General features: G+C 32.8%; 2 protein-coding genes across 8 annotated transcripts; both read right to left on the bottom strand.

The window, feature by feature from the left end:
* Nucleotides 1-302: 302 nt before the first annotated feature.
* On the bottom strand, nucleotides 303-6,703 carry LOC110644209 (heat shock protein 90-6, mitochondrial). Of its 2 annotated transcripts, XM_058149993.1 has the most exons (21): nucleotides 6,452-6,703; nucleotides 5,805-6,005; nucleotides 5,589-5,662; nucleotides 4,693-4,818; nucleotides 4,516-4,609; nucleotides 4,320-4,403; nucleotides 4,070-4,213; nucleotides 3,866-3,979; nucleotides 3,604-3,663; nucleotides 3,433-3,507; nucleotides 3,231-3,335; nucleotides 2,829-2,969; nucleotides 2,602-2,694; nucleotides 2,415-2,492; nucleotides 2,008-2,262; nucleotides 1,801-1,903; nucleotides 1,385-1,559; nucleotides 1,195-1,300; nucleotides 955-1,044; nucleotides 643-762; nucleotides 303-580 (listed from the first exon to the last, which is right to left on the bottom strand). In XM_058149993.1, exons 1-21 carry the CDS (start codon nucleotides 6,563-6,565, stop codon nucleotides 545-547), a joined length of 2,388 nt encoding a protein of 795 aa, XP_058005976.1. In that variant the 5' UTR covers nucleotides 6,566-6,703; the 3' UTR covers nucleotides 303-544. The 2 variants fall into 2 exon arrangements, with proteins under 2 accessions (XP_058005976.1, XP_021652594.2); XM_021796902.2 differs by having other exon boundaries at nucleotides 303-762; nucleotides 6,452-6,702.
* A 4,934-nt stretch (nucleotides 6,704-11,637) lies between these two features.
* On the bottom strand, nucleotides 11,638-18,167 carry LOC110644200 (pentatricopeptide repeat-containing protein At5g65560). 6 transcript variants are annotated; one of them, XM_058149990.1, is made up of 3 exons: nucleotides 15,058-18,167; nucleotides 14,189-14,258; nucleotides 11,638-12,909 (listed from the first exon to the last, which is right to left on the bottom strand). In XM_058149990.1, exon 1 carries the CDS (start codon nucleotides 17,925-17,927, stop codon nucleotides 15,189-15,191), a length of 2,739 nt encoding a protein of 912 aa, XP_058005973.1. In that variant the 5' UTR covers nucleotides 17,928-18,167; the 3' UTR covers nucleotides 11,638-12,909; nucleotides 14,189-14,258; nucleotides 15,058-15,188. The 6 variants fall into 6 exon arrangements, with proteins under 6 accessions (XP_058005973.1, XP_058005972.1, XP_058005975.1 ...); XM_058149989.1 differs by having other exon boundaries at nucleotides 14,197-14,258; XM_058149992.1 differs by having other exon boundaries at nucleotides 14,189-14,255.
* Between the last annotated feature and the right edge of the window lie 1,670 nt (nucleotides 18,168-19,837).

The following is a 19,837-nucleotide window of genomic DNA, read 5'->3' as shown; positions in this document are numbered from 1 at the left end:
ATAATCTTTGAAAATTAAATTAATTAATCCTTAATTTTTTTGTTTAAAATTAATTTTTAGTTATTTAATACCTGAACCAATTTTTTCCTTTAATTAACTGTTAAAATTAATACAAATTTTAAATTACGTAAAATTTTAAAAATCTCCTCAATTAACAATTTTCTTCAAAGCATCTAAATCATTTGAGCAACCTTTTTTATATCATTTTTCCCCCTTTTTCTGTTCATGAAAATGGGTAGAAGCCCACGGTACCAAAAAAAAAAAAGATGCAGAGACAAATGTAGAGAATGGAGAGATGGAAATAATAATAATATACTCGCGATACTGTTAATGAGAAATCTTGGAAACTCCAGACATTTGACTGTCCAATTTGCCTAACATGCAACTCTCTCATCTATGAACTGCGCCCTAATTTTTCCCGAGTGTTATGCGTCTGGAAACAAGGGAATGGAGAAACAAAAATACGCTTGTTGTTGCCATCTTCACTTGCGACTACCGGCTTCAAGTGGCTCAACCACCTCAGCTTCTAATGTTTCTGGGATATTCACTTGTGACTACCAGCTTCAACTGGCTCAACCACCTCAGCTTCTAATGTTTCTGGGATATTCACTTGTGACTACCAGCTTCAACTGGCTCAACCACCTCAGCTTCTAATGTTTCTGGGATGTGAGGTTGAGGAGATGCAGGAGTAGACCATTTCCCTGATATGGCAATGCCCATCATCTCATATATCTTCCCACCAAGCTGTGCTGGATTCTCAGGCTGCATGAATCAGAGAATTAGTTAGACAACACCGAAAGCTGGGGCACATGAAGAAGCAAGTCTAATCATTCACTTTTATTACTCCCATAGCTTAATATTAGAAAAAAAACTTTCATGAACCCCAATGACAAGTAGATCATGATTCATCAGAAAAGCCACAAGTAGACTAACTGCACTAGCATAAAGACTTACAGTAAACCCACTGGAGACTAAAGCTGCATCATAAAGAAGATCAATAGCTTTCAGGGCATCTTCATCGTCTGGGTTAATCCTGCATGCCTCCTGCAAGCAATTAGAAGATTCAGAAGATGGCATTCTCATTGGAGCCATTAGGTCTCAAACAATTGTCTGTGTGTGTGTGTGTGTGTGTGTGTGTGAGAGAGAGAGAGAGAGAGAGAGAGAGAGAGAGAGTGGTAGCAATGTCCTCCATACATTTAAGTTCTTAATTATTGCATGTTCAGGATTGATCTCAAACACTCTTCTGCCTCTCATGAATTCCAGGCCAGACATGTCACCAACTGTTTGCGACTTCATTAGCCTAAAAGAAATTTAGATGTATTAGGTGCAAGCAAAAATTATTCTTCGTTATATCACCTAAAATAGCAACAAGAGGCAACTATACCTTTCCATGTTGGCAGACCAACCAAATTTCCCAGATACAAGAACGCAGGGTGAGGAGCTCAGGCGGTTTGAGATTTGTACACTGGCAACTTTGTCACCCAAACGCTTCTTAATCCAATCACAAGTTTGGCCAAACTCCTGCTTCATCTCCTTCTCTTTTTCCTCATTCTTATCACCTGAAGAAGTCAAACATTTACATTATATTGTCTTAATGGCGATCAATAATCTAACATTTTAATGATTGAGAAAACTTCTACTTCATGTTCCATGCATAGTCCATATCTCAAATAAGGAAATTAGCAAATTAAAATATAACAGCAGAAAAAACTGTAGAGTTACTCAGGTGCAGGAGGAGGGAACCACTGGACAGAAAATAGAATTAAATTTCAAAAATGTGTAAGGTCCCAGAAACCTAACCTATATCCAAGTCTTCCTTGCTGATATCAACAAAATTCTTCTCCTTGTATGATTTCAGGTTCTGGACAGCAACCTCATCAATGGGATCAACTAAGAACAGCACCTACAGATGTATCATCAAAAGAATATTCTTGGATCACACATGAAGGCATAGCACAACATAATAAGCTAAAAGTTCTTAGGTCCTCCAATAACACATTCACCTACTTCAAGATCCTTCTCAATAAGTTTCTCTAGGAAAGGTGTGTTCTTGGCACTGGTCACACTATCAGAAGCAATATAATAGATATCCTTCTGATCAGGTTTCATGTTCTCTACATATTCATCCAAGCTTATCATCTCCTCCTCACTCTGGGAAGAGAAGAATCTAAGCAGTGGCGCAATACGCTTGTGGTTTTCACGATCCTCAATGCAACCCAATTTCAAATATTTGCCAAAGTTCTCCCAGAACTTCTCATAGTCCTGAAAAAAAAGGACAATAAATTATAGGAGAAAAAGAGGGGGGAGGAGGGGGAGAGAAACAAAATCCTCCACTCATATATGTTTAAAAACTGGAGAATCAAGGTTGCCAAATAAAACAGGTGAACAAACTAGATTAAAAGATGAGGGCATACTTCTCTATTCTCACTCATAGATATTCCCAAAATCATGTCAAAGGCCTTTCGAACCAATCGTTTCCGCATGATCCGTACCTTCAAGGAGCGCACAAAAAATAAACATTAGCAAGATATAATTAGTCAGATAAAATTAAATAGCATCCCATAAGCTTTGAGATAACAACAGCACGCTGGATGTACTTACAATACGACTTTCTTGAAGAATTTCACGTGAAACATTGAGAGGAAGATCATTCGAGTCCACGACACCTTTCACAAAGCTTAGATACCGAGGGAACTAACAAACAAAAACAAAAAGGATGAGTATGAGCATGTTCACATACAATCTCTCTCTCTCTCTCTCTCTCTCTCTCTCTCTCTCTCTCCCTCTCTCTTGGGTCGGGGGATTATGAAGGATCTCATTCTTCTTACCAGCTCTCCATCAAAATCATCTGAAATGAATACTCTTTTCACATAGAGCCTGATATTTTTTGTCTTGGGATTAACTATGTCATCCTTTCCTGTAGGAGAAACAGCTGGCACATATAGTACAGATCTGAACTCCACCTCACCCTGTGAAATCAACCATCATCATCTCCCGAAGAAGTAGGCAAATTTGAGAAAGGGAAAATCAGGAATTAGAGTCGAACATTTAGTCAATAGTAAAACATTGATCAACTTTCTCTTGGTTTTTACCATAAGATGATTATCACCTTTTCTAGAAGCAAATACTAAATGAGATCCTACAAATTGATGAGACCATTTTTCAATCATAGAAACTAATATATAAAATTCATTAATTGAAGCAATCATCAAAGTTGCAATTGCTATTACCTCTGTTGTGAAATGTGAGGATGCTAATGGTTCCAAGTATTCATTAAATGTTTTCTTGTAAAACTCATTATATTCCTCTGTAGACACTTCCTTAGGGTTGCGAAGCTGCACATTCCAAAAGACTTATGTCACAACCTTCACCACAAGAATGGTATTTAAGCAGTACAATCAACAAAAATTTTGTTTCCTTCTTCTAACTCACCCATAGTGGTTGGGTCTCATTAGTCAGTTCCCAGTCCCAGTACCGCTCAACAACGGTTTTTGTTTTCTTCTTTTTCTGTTGCAACATAGCGATAACAAAATGATCATTAAAAAGCTACACCTTAAAGTTCAACAGGTCATTTAAAATTATTAAGCAAGGTATGTTAAATACATTAGTTTTATCATCCTGTTCATCTTTTTGGGCTTCAGTTGGCTCCTCATCAACCTCAACCTGCCACAAAGTAAGAAACAATAGATTGATTATCCCAAAAGTCAAATAACTGCTTTGAGTACAGAGTAGGAAGACTTTGAACAATCATGGGACTCTATACAAATTTCAGCCCTCGATGAAATGTACATGCTGCATGTGCAATTCACAGGAGGCTGGTATTCACACTGGATAACTCTGGCATTTTTCATTTAAAAAAACATACCTCTTTAGTGTATCCTTTTTCCTGCCAGGTGTATATTGGAAATGAAACAAACTGTGAGTAGTTTTTCACAAGCTTCTGAATCCGCTCTGGATTTGCAAAGCCCTTGTCATCATGCTGACAGTAGACAAAAGAATGAATCAGAGAAGGTAAGCTTTGAAATTTATATCAGAAGGAAACAGCCCACATCAAACAAAGAAGCTGGACCTTAAGATACAATGTAAGACGGGTTCCTCTTGGAATGAGCTTCTCAGGGTCTGTCTCCTCTCGAATGGTATAGGAGCTAGCATTGGCCTCGCCTTCCCATACATATTGTGTATCAGATTTTGGGCTTTTTGTCGAGACAACCACCTTCAAATTACAAGACATATCAATAAAAAAGTAGGACACTGCCAAATTCAAGATTTAAATGGTAGTATGCATAAAAATGTTTACCAATTTTCAGTTAAGATCATACCCTATCTGAAACCAGGAAAGATGAATAAAAGCCAACACCAAATTGACCAATTAAATTGTTATCAGCACCAGCATCTTTGCTATCCTGTTCAAAGCAAAATAACTCCTTCAAGTTCACACACACACACACACACACACACACACACAAAAAGAAAAAAGCCAGAATCAATAAGATGCCAGTTAAAGAAGCATCTGACCTTCAATGCCTTCAAAAATTTTGCAGTTCCACTTTGTGCAATAGTTCCTAGACAGTCAATTAATTCTTGGCGATTCATACCGATGCCAGAGTCACTGCAAGAGAGGGCAGTGCATTGGAACAGCTGAATATGAACAAAGATTAATAGCTAACAATCTATGAAGTTCTTAAAGCCTACGTTATAGTCACAATTCCATTGTCCTTATCAGTTTGAATACGGATATCAAGATCAACAGCATCCTTCAAAAGCTCAGGCTCTGTGACACCAAGAAATCGCAGCTTATCCAAGGCATCACTTGCATTGCTGTGGATGTAAATATATAAACTCAAAACAAATTAGATGCTAAAGAAAGTGGCGTTAACTAATTCAACAAAGCAAGATTAATCTCCTTTTATGTAGCTTAAGTTCAACAATGAAGCAAACAAATTACACATAATATATCATGCTAACTATAGTTAATCATGAAAATAAATAATAATAATAATATCATGACACAAAATGAATAAATGTACCAGGTCAAGGAGGTAAACATGATCCCAGATTTCATGTAGATGTTACATTTAGCATTGCTACCAAAGGTAAGAATTTTCATAGTTCATAACATCCAAAACAGCAGAAAACAGAAATCTGGCACTCAACCTAACACCACAGTTTGAAATGAAAGTATACAAACACAGAGAAAACAACACAGATAACATTAATGACTCTATTTGCATTGTTTCTATCCATTATGCTGTATTCTCCATGGTCAAGAAATTCTATAAGAAATAACATCTGTAGAGAATAGACCTCTTCAATCAACTTAAAAACTTTGGAATATCAGGATGAGATTCATCTATTGTTTTTGAAATTAATTGACCTCTGCACAACTAGTTGTAATTTTTCTAGTGTAATCCATTGAAAGAAAGATAAAATATTCAAATCTTATTTTGCCAAGTATCACCAATGTCATTAACATTATATTTCCAATCAACATCAGCCTGTACCAATATTTTCCGAATGGGTAGAATACAGAAAAGAAGATGAGGAAGCAGTTTCACAAAAGGCAAAAAGCAATAAAGATTAGAACGTGCCTGATAAGCTCCCGAAGAAACACCTCTTTGTTGCTGTATAAACTATTAACGATGAGGTCCATGAGGCGACTAACCTGTCAATGATAAAAGGACAATAAAGCACCGTTGAAAAAAAAAAAAAAAAAAAGAGATAAAGATAATAAAGTAGCAAGTTAAAACCATTTCATTCCTCTAAATATAAAATGAATTAACCCTACATTTCAAGCACCATCTTACCTCAGCTTGATATTCATATTTTTCACCCACTGGTGGTGGAGGAGATGATGCATCAGATTGCGCTGCAGTGGACTCGTATCGATTACCCAAAAACAAGCCGTTTTTCAAGTTCCACTGAGTTGAAGGGTCAGCTTTATTTGGTATCAGTTTCCCGGAGGTTACTGCCGAGTACCATCTCACTCGGTTATCTCCATCCACAGCCTGCTCAAAGTCCAAAGTAAAAATAGAAGATGAACAATCAAACATGAGCATAAGAAGGGGAATTGCACTACATCATGCAGAAATTAAGGTAAATCAAGAAACATACATTCATCCAAAAGGAAAAAAAAAATCCTAGTTGAATTGCAAAAATGCATAAGAATTAAAAGAAAGGGTTCGCTATCCAAAACCCTTACTAAGAAACACAACCATGATCGTCGAAACATGAGCATCCAAAATTAGCTGAACACTATATCATATAAAACTGCAAAGAGTAACAAACTACATAACCCATTTGATAATAATCAACAACAACAATTCAAATCAATATCAATAATTCAGTCCATTTCAGAGAACGAGGACGCTTAAAAGAAAAAACGCAAGATGAGACGCCACAAGTGAAACACAACAAGCGAAGACTAGAAATGGCAGGGATATCGAGAGTGTACCGAACCGGCCAAGTGAGAAGAGCAAGAGAGATGGGCCGCGGCTACGCTCCTCCGGTAAGGTGAGCCAGCGGCTCGCAGGATTGAAGAAACAGAACGCCTTGAAAGCCTGTGCATGGTTGACAAGCTTGAAATTGGAAAGGAATTTCAAGATAGCTAAGCCAGAGAGAGAACAGTGAAATGAACTCTGTGAACAGCAAGCGAGCTGCTATGAGGGTTTATAGTAGGGTTTATGATAATATAAGAGGAGTTTGGGAAGCTTCTGGACATGAGGGGAAAATGGAAATGGCAGTTTGGGGGTTATTTTGGTCTTTTCAAGACAAAAATGTTGACAATTGTGTTAGAGAAACAGATGAGAAGATGAAACGACAGGCCGTTTGCAGAACTGATTAAACGATTAATCATCATTTTATCTGATCATTTATGAATTATTATCACAAACGATTACTCGTTTTGTAATGGACATTTGCAATCAGTGAACAACCATTCATCGTCAATGGAATTTTTGCATTAACTCACTCTAATATTTATTAAAAAATTGAGGTTTTGGAGTATTTTAGCAATAAATTAAGTGAATAAAATATTTTTTTTGGCAATAAAATAAATGAGAATAAATATATATTCATTAAGATTCATTTAATAAATTATAATAATATCAAAACTATAATTTTAATGATAAATATACTTTGAATAGAGTGTATTGAGAACAAAATTGTTATGCACTATGCTAATGGAATGCGGTAAATAAACCTTAATAATACATATTTACACTAATTAGAAAAGCTGTTAGAGAAGAAAGTATGGTCAAGTACAAGAAGTGTTTGTAAAAATTCCCCAATGAAATGGAGTGATCATTATTTGGCAGCTTGTGAATTTGTTAATTTAATATGTTAAAGATTATATTTTTCTAAGGTTATGTGCTGTATTATAAATTGTGAACATATAGTAACTGAAAGGTTAAAATTCATTGACTAATTACTAGAAAATGTGAAAACAATGTCTACTGTGACATCAATGGTGCCAATTTTTTTGTCCTCTTGAAGTTCTTATAATTGCTAGGTGACTTCTGTGAGCAGAAGTGCATTTGCCTTTAACCTTTGTAGCATTTGAGATGGAATGTTGTGTGATTCTTGATTTGGATCCATGAACTTGATCCTCATTAGGAGTAGAATGAGTAGCATTGTGTTTGGATTTTTGGAAACTCGTGTTTTCTTCTGCATCAAGAAAGGCATATTGCTTGAAAGCAACTTGAATTTGATAGATGAATTGCATGCTAGAGAACCAAAGAACCAACTTACCATTTTTGTCATTTTTTGTAGGATAACTCTATCTACATTGTCTTCTCATGCACTAAATTTGAGCAAATTCAATTTCATTGAAAAATTTTAATTTAATTCATTTTTAATTTTTTTATCTAAATTAATTAATAAGTTTCAATTTAAGCTTATTTTAACCTAGAGAAATTCTATGCTTATTTGATTCTATTCAAAATATAATTATTTCTTAAAGAAAATAAGATAATTTTGTTTAAATTTACCATTCATCTTATTAAATTTTCGTAAAATAATTTTTTTCGTAAATTAGTTAATTATGAAATTTGATTAATTTAAAAAAGTTTCCTTAAATTAAAAAAACACATGTAATATTTTTTTAGAAAAATCTAAGAGATGAATTATGTATGATAAATTTTATTAAAAAAAATTATAGGAACAAGTTTAGGTTTTAATTACATATTATTTATTAGATTTTTGAAAAATATTACATGTGTTTTTTTAATGAAGAAACTTTATTTTTTTTTTCATTAAGTTAATAAAAATTTTCATAATTAACTATTTTATAGAAAAAATAATCATTTTACAAAAATTTTATAAGATAAGTTATAAATTTATGTAAAATTATCTTATTTTCTGTAACAAAATAATTATACTTTGTATAGAACCAAGTAACTATAGAAGGCACCTTTAACCTAAATATTAAAATATATGAGCTAATTTTTTTATTTTTTTATTTAAATAAAAAATTAAAAATTTTATTTTTTTAACTAATTTTTTTTATTTAAACCCAAAAATTAAAAAATTTAATTTCTTAATTTTCTTAATTAGCCTAAATCTCAATGTAAAATATATAGTTTAAAAATTATTAAACTTATTACACATTTTAAGTTTCTCATGTCACTATGATTAAATATTCAATATTTATCCCTTTATCCACATCTGAATTAAGCGATTTTGCTATCTTAATAATCAGTATGTTATTTTTAATTAAACATATTTTCAGAACTATTTAATTTATACTTTATAAATTTATAAATATTAATTTTATATAATTATTATTATATATTTAAAATTTTAATTGAAAATTAAAATAAAAATGAGTAAAGAAAATCTAGAATAAGATAAAAACAATTTGAAATTTTAAAAGCCAAATAAAAGAAAATTAAAGTGGTTTTTATATCATATTGGCAACATTATATATTAATTTATCTCATATATAGAAGAAGAAAGATATTGAATTGGTTCAAGTGAGACAATTTTGGCCCAAGAATCTAAATTCAATCCAAGGTCCATTCCAAATCGATGATCACAAGTTGATTAGTCCATTTTACCTTCTTCATTCTTGCTTTTGAAATATATATTGGTTTGGTTAGGGAACCCATTAGAGCTGTAGCGAAAGCAAGTTTTCATAGGGCAATTGTCTTTGTTTGTGGACCCGAACCTGGGTGATTTATCCATGACCTGGATGAACTTTGGGTGAAACTAAGTAGAGGTCCAACCACTTAGCCACACTCCATTTATATTTTCTATTCAACACTAATAAAATTTAATATTGGTAGTGATTTTTCATTGATTCATATCAAAAAATTTAGAAAATATATTAACTTATTGTTCAGATTTTGATATATGTAGATATAAAATTAAACTGAATTTATTGATCATAATATATAATTTAATTAAGATATTATATATATATATATATAAAATCATCTACTGTTAATGTTGCGTGGATTTCTTGGTTGTTGAGTTTGTACTGTCTAACCGGATCAAGGATCACTTGAGAGTCAAAGATTAAGTGAGGATCGGTGGGTGGATATATATATTCTAACCTCAATCACATACTTGACGAGGCTATTTTTTACTTAATTTCATCTACCGTTGATGTTGCCGTGGATTTCTTGGTTGTTGAGTTTGTACTGTCTAACCGGATCAATGATCACTTTAGAGTCAAAGATTAAGTGAGGGTCGGTGGGTGGTTAGCAACCACTTCGACACTCAAGTTAGTAATCAAGATTAGAGCAAAAAATTCAATATAATCAATATTAGTATTTTCTATTATATACCTATTTCTAAAATTTTACCTCGTTTATATAGTAATTGGGATAGTAACTCTATAAAATCTCAACTAGATCTTTGTCAATTCCCCATTTAAATTGTAACGAAATGCATCTTAAAATTATTCTGGAAATTAGGCGTGGTTAGTGGTGTAATCTGTGATTAGTCCAAACTCAACGAAGGTGTCGAGCTTTCTGATTTACCCGATCTCGTAAAATAGTTTTTCAGGTAATAGAATGCTTTAGAGATCACCTTCGAGCTTGGATCCTTTAGGCATTCGGACCTGAGTTCGGATGTGTGAAATCTATCTAGATCAGTTTTAGGGTCTTTTATATCGATGTCTCTCAACTTAAAAGATCATTTCATCATCATCCTTTAATTTCAATTAATATAATAAAAGTACTCATATTTCAATTTAACACCACCTAAAGTACCTCCAACCAGATTTCATAATAGATTCTAGCCAAAAGCAAATTTAGACACGTCTAAGTAAATTAGACACAATAAAATATATTTCATTTGATTTTATTTCTTTTTGCCACTTAGAGAGAACTATTTTATGTTTTCTCCATGTGGCAGAGAAAAAAAAAATTTTTTATTACGATTAATTTACCTTTAGATTAACTTCTAGTTGTAGAGTATCAAACAGAATTTGATTAGAGTGACTCTAAATAGTATTAATTAAATTAAAATTTAAGTATTTTCATAATATATATTGAAGTTGAAGAATAATGATAAACAACTCTCAAGAATGAAGAAAAATAGTAATATTATGTTGAGTTAATTATTTGAAAAAAAAAATTAATCTACTAGAGGTTGCATGAATTATAATTTTTATTTTTAATTTGAAACTTTTTGGATATAATGAATTTAATATGATGGGTAAAAATTGACTACACACTTATACATAATTTTATATCATTTTCTCCAAATAAAAAAAGATAAAAGGAATCCATTAATTAAATGTGGTTAAGACTTAAAGACTAGTTTTAATTTGGCCTTTAAAAAATTTGAGTAATTAACGTTACCTTATTTCATGGAAAATATTTTTAAAAAACATTATTTATATTTTTTATTATTTGAGAAAAAAATTAAAAATATTATAAAAAATTAGTTTCTCAATTATAAAAAATGCCTTCAAATTTAGAAAAATAACATCTTATTTTAAAATAAAAAAGTCATATTTTTCCCAATATTTACTTGATTATTATTAGTTTTTTTTTTTTTGCCGTAAACCCGTTTAAGCTTTTGAATCATCAACTCTAATATCAATTAGTTTCTTTAATTTTTTCTTCTTTTCACGTATTATTTTTGACAATAAATTTAATTATTTATTAATTTGATTTTTAATATATCAAACAATGAAAAATAATTTATTTAAAAAAAAATAATTTTCAAAAATGGTGCGGAAGAAAAATAATTTTTCCCTTGAAATTTGCTAAACAATGGGCTTTGTGCTTAATTACAAGCAATCACCCAAAAAAAGAAATGAAAATAATGAACCCCAACAAAGAAAAGCAAGACAAAACAACAAAGGTAGAGCCACCAGCGCCTCAGCCGTCAGCACCCACCGCACTATACATGCAAAAACACCATACAAAATTCCAATTGAAAACTAACTTACCATTAAATTCAAAGAAAAAAAAACTACAACCGGATGAATCTGGACATCTCCTGGGCTAATATGAGGACAACAGAAGTTGAGGGACTAATTTAGATCATGAATCAAACATGAATATCTATTTTAATGAATAGTGTTAAATTCTTGCCTGTAAATTAATCTTTCAAAAAACCCAATATTTGGATTTTTGATGAATTTTCATGGCTTGAATTAAGTGTTTCAAAGAATTTGCCATAGGATTATGAGAAATGGCAGTAAAATTGTTCATGGTTATAGGACGAAACATAGTTTAATAGTTACATTACTCTTCCAATTTTTATATAGCCAAAAGGGTTGTGACAAAATTAATTAACATACACATATATATAACCAAAATTACAGGAAATTAAACATATATATATATATATATATATATATATATAGTCTTTACTCTTTAGAGATGAAGAGAGGTATCAACATCAGGACTTTCAAAATTCCTTGATGAGGAGGTTCCAGTGTTGGGCCATAAGCTTGTTGAGGTCTTCATAGTATCACCATGGTTATTGCTATGTGTATTGAGTCCAAGGGAGAGATGAGAATCTTGAAGGGCAGGTGCCTTATTTGGAAGGATCGTCTCAGGTTGGTGGTAGGTCAACTTGCTAGGCTCAAAATGCATACCTGGCGGAGCACTACTCCTTTCAGATTCTGAGAACAGCTTGAGAAGTTCTTTCTCCTTTCTCTTCTCCCTTATTTTCTGCAATTCTCTAAACCTTTCTTGAAGAAGTGCTATGGAGGAACTAGCCACAGTTGCATCACTATTTTGCCTACCCATCTGAGTGTAATTTTTCTTTTTTTGGTGTGAAAATTGCTTGGCTATAGTTGGTTTTCAAGGCCTGTGCTGGGGGTCCTATATATGAATATATATAGGAGAAATATGCTACCTATTTAGGTTCATATACTAAAATTGATTCAGGGTGATGCAATATATAAATGAGAATCAGCTAATGAGTAGCAAACTCCAAGGCGAAAAGAGCCAAGGCTAGTCTATGGAGGGTTGGGTTGGTGGATGTGTAGGCAAAGGGACTTTTTGAAGGAGGAAGAAGGTGAAGAAAGAGAAGCCAAATGAGGTTGGAGAGTAGCGTTTGGAAGCTTGCTTTGAAGGGAATAAATGGTTAGGTAATGCGGTGTCGTGTTGTCTTTTAAAACTTTGGAGAAATGGTGTGAATTTTGGATGGATGCTATTATTATTATTTTCTGATTTTCGACTCTCTCTCCCCCATTCTTTTTGCCTTTGATTGGAGTCTAGTAAGGTTAGTGACGGCAAAAGGACAAAGCCATCACAACGTTAGATTACACCCTCTTCTTTAAAGCCACAAAATATTACTCTTTGCACCTTTCGTTCTGAGCCAAATGAGTCCAGCCACTCAGACCTATCAACTCTGCCCTTCTCTTCATCTCCTGCATATTGAGAAGATCATCCAACAGATTCAACAGCTTAGCTTTCTTTGCTTGTTCTTTCCCTAGAGTTTCTCCTGTTTAAAGTTGAATTATATAGAAAAGGATTAGCACTTGTTTCGCATAAAGACAGGTTCATTACAAGACAAAACAGGCTTGGAATGTTATGTTTGACACAATCATTTTAATTCCTCCTGCCAAGAAAACATCCCGGGAAAAAAATTAATTCACTTTCTCAGAAATTAGAAAAGAAGTACCAATTGTTTTACAGCGGTGCTTGAACTTTAGTGCCTTGGAGTTGGTGGTACTCTCCAAGCAATCTTCTGAGCTCTAATTTCAATTTCTTCCATTTGCATTACGACACTAGGGAGGTTGGGTGGTCCATAATGAATTTTTGGTTACACGAATTAAGATCATTTTAGCTTCTCTGGGTTTTATGGCTTTCAGCTGGAGCAACATAAAAGATCTATGAAGGTCAAAATCCACAGAACACTTGCATATCCATGCAATTTTGCAAATGGGCATATTCATTTAGATGGTGCCCCTGGTGAGCGTCCCATTCCATGAACCAATAATTGGACATGTCACATGGTTGTCCAGACCAGAATTCTCTTGTTGCACTAAATGTTTGCAGCCTTTGTTTAGAATATTTGGCACCTTTTTCTATCATTTTCAAGTAAACGACAATTCAATCAGAACTCAGCAGTCTCGGTCAAGCGTGTTATGTCATTCCAGCAATTCAGCTATTTCTTGCTGTTAAAATTTTTGAAGCTATTGGTATTCTGTTGTTTATCTTAACAGACCTTTTTAAGGACCAGAGCGTGAAATAGTCCCTTCTCATTGTCTCCAAGCAAACACCATATCTAATACAAGTCTTTCTTCCTTATTGTTATGTAATATTTCAGAAAACTATTATTCCAACAATTAAAAGCAAAAAAGGAACTATGCTATACAAGCAGGGAAGATGGCAGTAATCAACCACACTATCTTCATGAATAGACAAGACTGGAACAGAACTTACTCAGACTCAGAGAAAGTTCAGTAACAAACAAAAGAAATTCACTATGACTGTGTTCCTGCACTTAAACTTCTCAACTCAAGTCAACTCAACTAAGCCTTTATCCTCGCTTTCTACACTCTAAACGATTTTGGGTTAAATCTTCAGAAATAGAGGACGCCCCAACTATGTAATAGAAATACTTTCCTCTTATATCTACCATCGGCTTTTATGCTGGTATACTATTTTTCCAGTGAGGCCATCAGTATGTAAAAAATAGACGGCATATCTTGCTATTGATTCACTTAGTGAGCACCAATTGAAGTACAATGGAACAAAAATGAGTTGATATTCCTTACATTAGTACCTTAGGTTGCTTACTCTTCAAATCCATGTCATCGCTACTTCCAGTTGTAACATCAACTCCTGCTGAAAAGAAAGAGGCCAGGCATGTGAAATTCTCTCTTCTTTCCATTTCAAATTGATATACAGCTACAATGACAATATGGTCTGGCATGTGAAACAAAGATAAAAAAAGACAGGCATTTATGTTCTACAGAATCAAGAAGCCATGTCCACACTAAAATATCAATTTCCATCGACTTTGAGCAGTGTAACAATGATATGAGTCAATGACCTAATTGAATAATTTCAAATTCTAGAGACCAATGGATGGAAGAATACTCAAAAGAATATTAAGTATATCAGAAAAAAGCACACAAGTTTAATATGCTATTTCACGAATTTTTTGCCTTTCTGTATTTTTTTTTTCCTTTGACAGCCATATCAAGTAGAAGACAATTTAAAACCAGTGTCCATCTCTGCTAGTTCAGCAACTGAGCATACACACGTGCTTGCCCAACTATTCGCACACCCATTATATGGTAGAAGTTATCAAGACCATCACGCAAAGAATCACTGTGCATCCAATACTATATGATAACTCTACGCTATTAGATGTCCAACTCCGTAAGCGAGACTTAATCTGTTTATAATCAATAGTTCTTACTAATAAAGTAATTGTTGAAGCATATCATTTATAATTTAAGACAATTAAATCATTTTAACCCAGAAACCAAAAAGTAGCAATGGCAATCAATGTAGATCAGTGGCAAACATACTGTCACAGAAGGTTGAGATATATGCAAGTATAAGCCAAATCATAGCCAAGTCGTGTTGACCAGAATTTTCAATTCTATTTTATTTTTTAATTCTGCCCCTTTTTTACCTGGATAAGATCAGCATGTTCCAACAGTACAGCATAAGCTTCTTCATCTTGTCAATATGTTACTAGGGCGCATTTTACGGATGCAGCCATACATCCTCATTGAGACAACACACTTTCGTATGCCTTGACAATTATGGAGGGAAGCTCAATTTCCTAAACTCTTTACTGATTTGATCAGTTTCTAATGATTTTCCAACTTTAGATAGTTCTCTTGCCAAGATTCGGTATGTATGCAAACTAAGAGTACAGTTTCTAGATTCCATAAGATAAAGAAACTTCATGCATACATCAGACTCCCCTTCCTGTAATAACCCATCAACTAAAACTGTCCAAACAATCAGATCACCATTCCATTGCTCAGCAAGCAAGTTCTGAAATATGCTCTGAGCTTTTTCCACTCGGCTTGATCTGCAAAGTGCACAAATGAGCACTTTATAGATAGACAGATACGGCCTGGAGCCCTTAACTGCCATTGAATTGAATATTCCCAAAGCAGGGTCCACTTCTAAATTCTTACAGTGAGCCACTAAAAGTGAGCATGAGATCTCCATATTAGGAGACAAGCCTTTCTCTTTCATGCTTTCTACCAACTGACTTGCCTCATAAGATTTGCCTTCTCTACACAAGCCACTGACTAGAGTGTTGTACACATCGATAGTAGGTTCACATCCATTCTCAGACAGCCTTAATAAAAGATTACCAATCAATTCAAAAGTTGATACTCTTTCATCTGAGCTGCAACCATAAACAGTCTCATTTTGTGACACAACCCTTTCTGTGAGTAATTGGCATTCTTTCCGCAATCCTTTTAACAATATATTGTAAGTTCGGTAGTTTGGTTTGCAACCCATATCAACCATCTGCCGAAGAAGCATGAATGCATGATCCAACCTATCGAGCAATACAAAACCATCAATAAGAGAGGTAAATGTAACCTCATCAGGAACCAAACCTTTTGTCTCCATTTCTTGAAGTAGCCTCTCTGCAGAATCAGCCTTGCCTTCTTGACATAAGCCATAAATAAGAGAAGTATATGTGTGCACATTTGGCAAACAATTATTCTTTTCCATTTCACGGAAAATCTTGAATGCCAGGTTGGTCCCACCATTCCTACAAAGTCCATCAATCAAAGACGTGTAAGTGATCGTGTTCGGTTGCAATCCCTGCTGAATCATCTTGGCACAAAATTTCTCAGCTTCCAAATATCTATCATCTTTAGACAAACCACTTATAATGGCATTATAAGTTTCTATGCTAGGAGAACAACCATTTTCTTCCATCCTCTCAAATAATGACAATGCAACATCCATCTTCCCCTCCTTACAATAACCATCAATCATGGCTGTATAATTCCACTGATTTGGGCTTATGCCACGTTCAAGCATCTCACAGAAAATAGTAGTAGCAGAGTCCAATTTCCCTGCCTTGGAAAAGCCTGAAGTAAGTTCACAATAAGTCCTCTCATCAGGTTCACAACCACTCTCCTTCATCATATCCAAAAATCTCATAGCATTGTTCAGATACCCCCGTTTGAGATTTTCAACAATGAGCGTATTATATGTCACCACATTTGGAGATGGCCCATCCTTAAGCATTTTATTAAAAACAATCATTGCCCTCTCAATATCATCCATGGTGAACAACCCTTTTATAATTTGATTGTATGTTTGTGCATTTGCCAAGGTACCTTGTCCCTCCATCCAATAAAAAATCTTCAAAGCAATTTCAAATCTTCCTTCTGAACACAGTTCATTTATCAACGCATTATATGTAACTGTGTTTGGAACCAAACCTTCCCTCAGCATTCTGTGGTACAGCCCTATTGCCACTTCCATTTTCCCTCCATGAAACGACCCACTAATAAGTGCTGTATATGTTTGCACATTTGGGCTACAGCCCCTCTTCCTCATACTTCTCACAAGGCTAATGGCCTCGTCCACACGCCCAACCTCACACAAAGAACTAATTGGCACTGTATATGTATACACTGTTGGTTCAATCCCTTTCTCAGTCATTTCTTCAAGCATGTTCATTGCTTCACCAATACTCCCTTCATTGCATAACGCATTTATCAGAGTTGAATATGTGACTGAATTAGGATCACAACCATCCTTAACCATCCAATCAAAAACCTCAAAAGCTTTATCCAAATTGCGATTCCTACAATGCCCAAGAATCAATGAAGTATACGTAAAAACATCGGGGCACAAGTCAAACTGAAAAATCTTATTTAAAACCAACATAGCCTCTTGAACCTTTCCTTCCTTGCAAAAAATATTAATCATAGTATTCAATGTCAATAAACTGGGCTTAACTCCACTACTCAAAAGTTGAGTATAAACATTTTGAGCTAAAGTGACCAAGCCGAACTTGCCCAACTGAAGCAAAAGAGTATTAAAGCTGTACAAAGTAAAGCCAAAGACACCATTAGCAGTAATTCCATTCAAGTATTCAATTACCCTTTTAAGCTCTTCCTCGTTTCTACAAGATTTGATCATCAAAATCCTAACATGATCGGCAGGAGCAAAGATTCGATCCCTCACGAGCCTATTTAGCATGGATACAAAACAGCCCATGTCATGTTTGTAAAAATGCCTCCTGGAAATCCAATAAAAGAAGTGGAGGGCAGTGTCTGTATTCTTGTGGGTATTGATAATTTCGGAAACATGATGGGGTCTAAGCGCAGAGGATAAACAATTGAGCTCAGGGTTTCTAGGCCAGTGAGGATCGCCACATAGAAGGTCAAGAACTTTGGATATTAAGTTGGAGAAGTGGGATTTACTCGTAGAGTAGTTAGATTTTGAAGAAAAAAAGAGCAAATGGAAATGGCTTTCCAGGAAGGAAGGGGATTGGAGGAGGGGTTTTAACATTTCCGTTGCGGCGGTGAAATGGGTTCATGAAGAAGAGGAACGTTGGCGATGATAGATTTACGGAGACCTTAGGAATGAGGAAGAGGGTTGGTGAGAGGGTTTGGAAAGGAGGTGAACGTGGTCAAGACCACTGCTAGCTTCTCAGCCGTGGAAAGGAAGAGATTTGGCAACTCGGCCTTTGCCCTTCAATCTCCGCCTGCTTGAGCGTCCGTGACAGTGACCCACCTCGGTAGTAAAATCAGAAATAACTTGTTTTCAATAAATAAATAAATAAATATATTATTAATTTTTTAAATTATGAAATCAATTTAAATTTCAATTAAAATTTAATAAGCAAAAAAATAAATAATAAGTATCTTTCTTTCCCTTTTACTATGAAAAAAAAGTAAAAATTTCATGTTTTCTTTTAATATTTTTAATTAAATGCCAGCCTACGCTTAATGTAATATTTTATTATAATTTATTATTTTTTAGATTTTTTCCTTTAAATTTAGAACTATTTTTAACTATAATCAACAAATCATAAAGTAAAAAAAAAAAAAAGAAAAAGATATTTGTATCTTAATTAATTTTTTTTAAAGATATTAAAAATATTCTTTTTACAAAAATATACAAAAACTAAATAAATAACCTAAAGAAATTGGCTTTTAGGCGGAAACAAAATCGGTTTTTGATTTTCACATGTATAAATTTATTTTAATTTTTTGGTATTTTTATTTACAAAACCTTATCAATTATATTATAATACTTAAAAAATAGTTTAATAATAATAATAATAATATAATATTTATATATATATATATATATTATTATTTTTAATAATTATTTTATTATTATTATAATAAATAATCATTATTATAAGATAACTTACAATGTATTAATCTGTATTAATTATTAACTTAAGACATATATAGCCAATAACATAGAGCGATTACCTAATAAATATCAACTATTATATAGTGTTATATGTTGATGATGTTTATTGGAATTTTTTTTTTATAGAAATAAAAAAACATTTCATTAATTAAAAATGAGCTACACAAAAAAAATAAATTAATATATTATATTTTTTAATAAATATTTTTAAATAAATAAAGTTAAATACATATATAGAAACAATTGTTTTGTATAAATGAAGCTAAAGATTTGTATAAAAAATAACACACACAATTTAAAAGATTTAATAATATTGATAGAATATATAAATAGATGCGTTACACACTCCACACATGGACTTCATAATCTTTTTATGAACTAATCAAATAATTTTTAAATTTAAATTTTTTATTAAATAAAAAATCTATACCTCATTAAATACTCTTATAAAAAAATAAAATATTTTAATAACAAAAATACATAATAACTCTATTAAATGAGAAAATATATTACAAAAATTAAAAATCTACCAATAATCACAAATCCAAAGATTTATTCATCCAAAAGCTATATAAATAAAAAAAATTATAGATCGGAACATACTTGCTCAAAATTTATTTAAATGAGTATAAATTTGAAAGTTATTAAAAAAAAAAAAAAAAGAGAAATTACCATAAATAAAAGCACTCACGGAAGACGACCTTCAAAAGAGATCAAAGAAAAGAGAAAAAAAAATTTCTAAACACTAACTATTTTTACTATTTCTTCATCAATTATTGATATATCAAAGGATCATTAAGCATATAATATTCTAAAAGTTAATTATCTTCACTTTTATATCTTATGTAATTTAAATTACATATGATCAAAGAACATATTTTCTTCTAAATATTATAATTATTGAAAGCAATACTTATATTATTTTAATAATTAATTAATATTTATAACTAATTCATCACACAAAAAATTCAGTATAAGAATGATCTAAACTATAAAATAGATATTTCCTCCTCCCTTCCCACTTTCAACGCATT

Source organism: Hevea brasiliensis, chromosome 7 (genome assembly GCF_030052815.1).
Source record: "Hevea brasiliensis isolate MT/VB/25A 57/8 chromosome 7, ASM3005281v1, whole genome shotgun sequence".
NCBI classification, from domain to species: domain Eukaryota; kingdom Viridiplantae; phylum Streptophyta; class Magnoliopsida; order Malpighiales; family Euphorbiaceae; genus Hevea; species Hevea brasiliensis.
Note: the sequence above shows the minus strand (reverse complement) of the source record. Positions and strands in the feature narration are given on the sequence as shown.

Coding starts and splice junctions, on each gene's coding strand:
- LOC110644209 (XM_058149993.1), bottom strand. CDS start 6,565: ATGCACAGGCTTTCAAGGCGTTCTGTTTCTTCAATCCTGCGAGCCGCT. Junction 6,006..6,451: donor CTTCTCACTTGGCCGGTTCG/GTACACTCTCGA, acceptor GACTTTGAGCAG/GCTGTGGATGGAGATAACCG. Junction 1,560..1,800: donor CAAGGAAGACTTGGATATAG/GTTAGGTTTCTG, acceptor TGACTTCTTCAG/GTGATAAGAATGAGGAAAAA.
- LOC110644200 (XM_058149990.1), bottom strand. CDS start 17,927: ATGTTAAAACCCCTCCTCCAATCCCCTTCCTTCCTGGAAAGCCATTTC.